Here is a 7,211-nt window from a genome sequence, read left to right on the forward strand (position 1 = left end):
CCTGCCTCGGTGCCTTTTGGCACTGGCTGACTGCCAAGGTCTCCAACCTGCACAGCTCCCTGTCTGGGACCTGCTGCCCCCTGTGGCCTGTGGGCCCCTCGGGAAATGGCAAAGTTTTATTTTTACCATTGCAAATAGTATACATCCCAACTGTTGGAATTACAGGGCTGTATCACTATACATACTGAATGATCAATATTTACTGTGTACCCATCCACACGTGAAATGATATTTGCCATTCCCTGATCTTAAAAATCCCAATCCTCTGAGGAATGCATTCCTCTGTGAATTTAACATTTCTCAATAAAGAAAGTTTCTAGGGAAATATCAGAATCAGAAGTCTGTAGATAGCAAGGAAACAGGACCATAACAAATTCCGGAACCAAAAGCACCATTCTGCGGGTCTAGGATGGTGGGGGGGTAGATCGAAGTCTTTCCCAATGCTACCTGTGTAGCTGCCAGGGGCTTTCCCAGTCTGGAAGCCAGGCTGGCATCCCAAACCTGAGAATGCAAGAGGTTATCTTGTTCCTCGCTCCAGTGAGACATTTAGGCTGCACCTCACCTTTCCTCTCCAATCCTAAAGAAGCTTTTTAAAGGTAGAGATGGACAAAAATGACTTTTGTGCAGGCCCGAGTGACTTGGGGCTCTATGGCCATCACAAAGAGTGTGACGACCCCAATGAGACCAGCTCTAGTTGTTCCTCCCGATACCAAGGCAAACAGCTGCTTGCCAGCACGTTGCCTGTCCCACTGAGCCCTCTCTGTCTCCACTATGTCCCCTGAGTAACCAATAACCAACAGAACGAGTCACTGACTCAGACTTCCAAGTGTGATGAAGGATCTCGGATCTGTGAGCAAATGAGGAAACCAATGTGCCCACTAAGGAGGGAAGTTCTTTTGCTACTTCCTGGTTTCTGAGTCACTAAACTCATGGAAATTCAACATCTATGACTGATTAGGAAAAACAAAACAAAAAACAAACAAAAAAATCTTCTGACCCAAATGAATACTAGAAATAATAAGGATCTGTCCTCCTTCATCTTCTGAAGTCTAACTTTTCTTTGTGTTTATTGATTATAAAACTCATAGCAGCCCATTAAAGATCAGAACTGGCCTGTAAGAAAAGTAACCACAAATATAGTATTCATAAACAATTAACATTCAAGCCTTTTTTTCTATCCAGGACTATCAATTAAAGTCAGAGTCTCATATATACTAGGAAAGTACTCCTTCACTAAACTACATATTTAGCCCACTTGACTCGTGTGCGCAGCACGCGTGTGTGCATGTGTATGTGTGCATGTGTATGTGTGCGTGTGTGTGCGCGTGTATGTATATGTGTGCGCGTGTATGTGTGCATGCGTGTGTGTATGTGTGTGCATGTGTGTATGTCTGTCTATGTGTGCATGTGTGCGTGCGCATGTATGTGTCTGTCTGTCTATCTGTAGGTATACCTGCCCATGTCTGTGCATCTCTATATAGGCCAAAAGGTAATGTTAAATGTTCTTCCCCAGTTACTCTCTTCTTTTTCTTTTTTTTAAACATAATTTCTTTAGTAATTCTTTGAAAATTTCATATCATGCACCCCAATTCTGTTCATCTAACAGTATTCCCCATATCCACCACCACCCTTGAAGCAGCGCTTCAAAAGAAAAATAAAACCAAACCAAACAAACACAACATTTCTTCACCCCTCCATCCTTCCTGCCTCTCCTGCGCCTCTTCATTGGTCTTACTGGCATTGGGAGCTGCAGTGTGTCACACAGTAGACCCATCTGTCCCATCAGCCTCACTTGCAAATGTTCATTGCAGTGAGTCATTGGTCTGGTTCAAGGCCTCTTCAACCTAATTTCTCCAGACAGAGGTGAATTTGGAGCTCACTAATTTGGCTGGTTGTTCAGCCAGACCCAAGGATCCTCCTCTCCCATGGGATGACATAGGTACATGGCATTTTACCTGGGTGCTGGGAATTCGACCTCAGGTCCCCATGCTTGCATGACAAGCACTTCACTGACTGAGCCATCTTCCTCTCTCATCAACTCATTATTTTTTTAATTTAACCTAGTTTTATATGTATGTGTGCTTTGTGTGCATGCATGGCTGGGCACCAGGTACATGCCTGGTACCCACAGAGGGCAGAAGGAAGCATCAGATTTCCTGGGACTGGAGTTACAGACAACTGTGAGCCACTATGTGGGTGCTAGGAATTGAACCCAGGTCTTCTGGAAGAGCAGCCTGTGTTCTTCACTGCTGAAGCATCTCTCTAGCCCCCATTTTTAATTATCTATTTATTCATTTATTTTTGGTTTTCTGAGACAGGGTTTTTCTTTGTAGTCCTGGTTGTCTTGGAACTCACTCTGTAGACCAGGCTGGCCTGGAACTCAGAGATCTGCCTACTTCTCTGCCTCCCAAGTGCTGGGATTAAAGGCATGCCTCACCACCACCCAGCTTAATGCCCATTTTTTAATTTTATGTTTTAAAGTACACACAAGAACAACTATAGGATCAGAAAGACGGCTCAGCATGTAATGTATTTGTAATGCATCAGTAGGTAAAGGTACGTGCTGTGAAGCCCTGGCAACCTGAATTTGATCTGGGAACTTATGTAAACACGGAAGAAAGGACTCCTGAAATCTGTTCTTTGACCTCTACATTGGCCTGGTGTTTAGAGACAGTTTCTCTGTGTATCCAGGGTTGTCCTAGAGCTCACTCTGTAGACCAGGCTAGCCTGGAACTCATAGAGATCCACCTGTCTCTGCCTCCCAAGCACTGGGATTAAAGGCGTTCACTACCACTGCCCGGCAAGATTTCTTTAATTGCTTTAAAATAGTTAGAATAAGGTGAAACTGAATTTTCCAAATTTAAATGGTTAATATTTGTTCAGAATTTTTTTTTGCTTTATTTCCTTTTGTTTTTTTTTAAAGACAGGACCTTGCTGGCCTAGTACTTACTATGTAGGCCAGGCTAACTTCAAACTTACAGTTCTCTGGTCCCCACCGCCCAAGTGCTGGGATTGCAGGTGCATGCCATCATACTCAAATTTGGATGTGACATCTCAGCCCTTCCCAAACTGAAACAGAATTGTCTTTTAAATCTCCCTTCTCTAAAGAGGAAAACTGAGTCAAGAGAGGAAGCCAGCTGTCCCAAAGTCAGAGAAGCAATACAAGGTGGAGGCAGAAACAAGAAAACCCGGAACAGACCTTCTGGACACATCCTGCCAAGTCTGGAAGTCAAAAGTTCTGGTGCAGAGAGACCAGTAGCACCATTACATTCCAGCAAGCCCTTGCAGGTTGCTCACTGATACAGGAAGCCCCGGGGTCAGATTCTCAAAAGCATCCCAAGAAATGTTTCCATCTTCAGGGCCACTTTACAGATGAGGAAATGGCTCAGACAAATAAATACATTCATTTGGCCAAGTTCAGCTACACTGGCTTATGATCACAAGGTGCATATTAACATTGGTGTAAGCACTAACTCCACATAATCCTCGTAATTAACACTGCAAGGTAAATTCCATTGTTACTCATCCTTCTTACCTAAATAACTCATCTAAGGCCCTATTCTTCCTAAGTAAAGGGCAAGGCCAGGATTCACTCCGGCTTAAAGCCCTTCTCAAAACAAAGTCATGGTAACATGGTAGTGGAACAGAAATTCAAACCCAGTCTGTGAGTTCAAGGCCAGCCTGGTCTACAAGAGCTAGTTCCAGGATAGCTACAAAGAAAGAAAGAAAAGAAAAGAAAAGAAAAGAAAAGAAAAGACAAAAGAAAGAAATTCAAACCCAGCTCTAACTCCCGAGTCAGAACCTAATTGCCCTTCGGTCTGCCGAACTGTGGTGGGAAAGCCTGGAAGTGCTCTGGGGAGTCAAGGAAGGTACATTTAAGGGACAGCATCTTGAAAGAGAAAGTGATTTGGGGACACAATAATGTTTGTAGAAGAAATGCAAAGTAAGGACTCCCATCCAAGGAACGCCTTTCTCAAACAGCAATGCAGCCACGAGCAAAGCGTTACACTATTAAGAAAATATGAGTAAATTAGAAAATCTTTACATCATCTTATTTAAAAATACTCTTGATGAAGGAAAACAGGTTTTTAATTCCCTTTCATTTTGGCCACACACTTGAAATTCAACAAGGAGCCACAAAGGGTGATTTTCCTTGTCACGCTAGACTGGCATCCTGACTTTGAACAGCTACTTCCTCAAACTGAGTCCTGCAAAGCCCAGTCGTTTATCAGAACTCCAGGGACCTTTGCAAAATTCTCCTTCGAGTCTTGAAATAATCATTTAGAAACTGAAAAAATGGCCGGGAAAAAAAAAATCAAGCCAAGAAGTGGGGGAAAGTAGCGCACCTCCTTCTGGTTGGACCAGGGGCTCATTCGTGGTCAAGTTCTGGCAGAAATGCCGCAGAGCCGGATTCATTTTAACTGGCAATCTGTTTTATGACCACAGTATCGGCAGCTGCGGAAGCACAAGTCTTAAGCATAAGCCCAAGAAAAAGGAACAGGAAGCGGTGGGAATGGCGAGGGAGCCCCGGAGCTGAGCTGGTTCCTGGATTTGTGAGATTGGGCAAGTGATAATTCTAGGAAAAGTGCAGGGCGACCGGCCAACTCCAGGGTCCCAAACGTGGGCCCTAAACAAGGTACTTTCTCGCCCCCTTGCGGACCCAAGTGACAACTGACAATGTGCCAATTAAGGGATAGCTAAAGGGCTCCGAAAGGTTCTCCAAGATGAGCGTTCTGCTAGAGCAACCCTTCAAGGGACTCGCAGAGATCCGCTCAGATTTACATATAAGTAAATTGGGGCTCAAGGAAGAAAAGCATGTCTTGCAAGCAAAAAGGAAAGCTGAAGTGAAGGCAGACGTGGAACTGGTGCCTTTTATCTGGAAGTCCAGGGGCTGGGGTCCGATTCGATCCTTCTTTTCGGACAGAGCAGGCTAGGCTGGCATCAGGGAAACCTGGCAAGGAGACCGCGCGCACTGAGGGGTGGCGAGTCCACGGGACGCAGGGCTGCAGAAGCCCAGCTAGGTCGCAGCCTGCACCACGCGTTCCCGTCATCGGTCCCTGCAGCCTTCCTGAGGCTGCCAGTCTCGGGGCTGTAGCCGCCAAAGCACTCGCGCCAGCGAACCAACCAACCCAGACGTCCGCAACGGTACCCGCGCCAAAGGCAACTAGCCTGCCACCAGTCACACCGCGAGTGCTCTCCGGACCGCGGCGGGCACCACGAGCAGGTTAACCGGGGAGCCCACCGACTGAGCCTCTCCTTACCGGAGCTGCTCCCCGGTGACGAGGACTTCAGCCATGCGTTCCAGTTCTCTCTGCTGTGCCCCACCACTCCCGCCGGGGTTGCTGTCGCTGCCACCGCTGCCGCCGCTGCTGCCCTCCTCCATGCTCCCGACCGCGCGGCTGCTGTTACTCTGCCTTTGCTGTCCCGCCCGGTGCCTGGCTTTCGAATCAGCCTGCCCTCGCCGAGGCCGCCCCGGCCATCTTTGTTCCTGGCGGTCCCGTGGCTCACGAGCGATTGGCTCTTGAGGGAATCCCTGCGGGCAAGCTGGAGATTTCGGCGAGTCCAGCCCTGGAACTTCGGCATGGGGGCGTGGCCTGGGCTCGCTCGTGGCCGGGGGCGGGGCCAAGGAGGAAAACATAAACATCTGGGCGGGGCAGTGAGCTGAGTCTTCTGGAGGTTGAGTGTTTTCTCTCCTTTTATATTTCTTTTCTTTTCTTTTTTTTTTTTACTTCCAAAGTCATGCTGGGGAAGTTTGCATATTTACTGTACTTTCCATAGCCGAGTTGCAGAGAATAAAAACAAGAATCATATACTTAAATAATGAAGGGGCATTCCACACGGCCTGACGACTTTCTCTGGAGACAGTCTACCTTATGGTGGAGTCAGTAAAGCATCTTGACCTGGGGTTGAAAAAGACTAAGAATCTGGCTTCATTCCTGCGATTTCCTAACTAAATGCTCTTAATCCCTTCTTACAATAATTGTAGCTAGCACCTGTCCACACCCGGTGCATGAAAGATGCTTCAGGCAGGTCATTCGTTGCCTTGCTTAATTTTTCCAGATCATCATCTGAGCGTTGCCTTCCTTTTACATCTAGAAGGCAGCTAGGAAGAGTGAGGAACCTGGTCCCCTGCAAGCAGGCAAGGTCAGCCTAGATTTTAGGGTGTGTTTTAAAACAACTGCATCTTCCGAGGCGTGGTATGACTCACCTGTATTCCCAGAACCCCAGAGAATGAGGCAGGAGGATGGTGAGTTTGAACCAGACTGGCCTGCAAAGATGCCTTGTCTCATAAAACAAACTAAAACAACAGCAGTTCACTTGACGAGATGAAGCAGTGCAGTAAACTTTCAGGAGAGTGTCGTGAAACACGCTTGAATGGCAGAACCGGGCTAAAATGATCATAAAAATGGATCGTCGTCATCCCTTCTCATTTTTAGTTTGTAAACATTCGCGAACGTCTGCGTAACTGCAATTCAGAGGTTGTGTCTTTCATGGTCAAATAGATATTTTGAAGTCTCTTTGAGTTTCCCCTCTGTAACATACAGGCACTCGTATCTGTGTACCTTAACCCAAGTACTAGGACAGCAACAACTGTAGCAACATGCAGGAAGGTGTCAGTACAGACCACAGCACTTGCTGCTGTGAATATTACCTGAACTTCCTGAAGACTGGGTTCTGACCCTTACTGGTCACAATAAAAATAGAACGGTTAGCACTTTGCAAAGTCCAATTATTGGTAAATAAAACCATCATAGTCCCATTTTAAGAGACATATTAAAATATAATGTTTCAGATAGAATCTTGCTTTATAACCCAAGTTGACATCAAACTCATGATTCACTTGTCTTAGCCTCCGAAGGGCTGGGATTACAAACATGAGCATCAAGCTCTTCTCTGTTTTTTTTTCTAAAAAGACCAGTCCTCATGGCTTACTGGAGTTTGCTGAGCTTTTATTTATGTTTCTGCTTTACCAGACACCATGCACCTTTTATATATTGTTTTAATTTATCCTCACGAAGCCCTGTTAGGTCCTAGTGCTTCAAATATAAATGCGAAAGGAGAAATAGCTTAAGTTTCACAACTAGTAAGTTAGGCAACCCTTCAATGCTTTCTCTATAGATTTTCAAGACTATGATCAGCCACATTCCAGAAAGGAAATAACTCTCTTTAACAGAATATCTTAGGCAAATCCTCTGCCAAAAGAAATTATT

General features: G+C 45.8%; 1 protein-coding gene across 1 annotated transcript in view; it reads right to left on the reverse strand.

The window, feature by feature from the left end:
* Deptor (DEP domain containing MTOR interacting protein) overlaps positions 1-5,534 on the reverse strand; it is a 135,566-nt gene extending 130,032 nt beyond the window's left edge. The window contains exon 1 of the mRNA XM_041671922.1: positions 5,262-5,534. Within this exon, the coding sequence (XP_041527856.1) occupies positions 5,262-5,383 (122 nt within the window). The 5' untranslated portion in view covers positions 5,384-5,534. The remainder of the gene's footprint in view (positions 1-5,261) is intronic.
* Positions 5,535-7,211: the final 1,677 nt, after the last annotated feature.

This window comes from Microtus oregoni, unplaced genomic scaffold (genome assembly GCF_018167655.1).
Source record: "Microtus oregoni isolate MIOR12 unplaced genomic scaffold, Mior012 000022F_ref0000154, whole genome shotgun sequence".
Taxonomy (NCBI): domain Eukaryota; kingdom Metazoa; phylum Chordata; class Mammalia; order Rodentia; family Cricetidae; genus Microtus; species Microtus oregoni.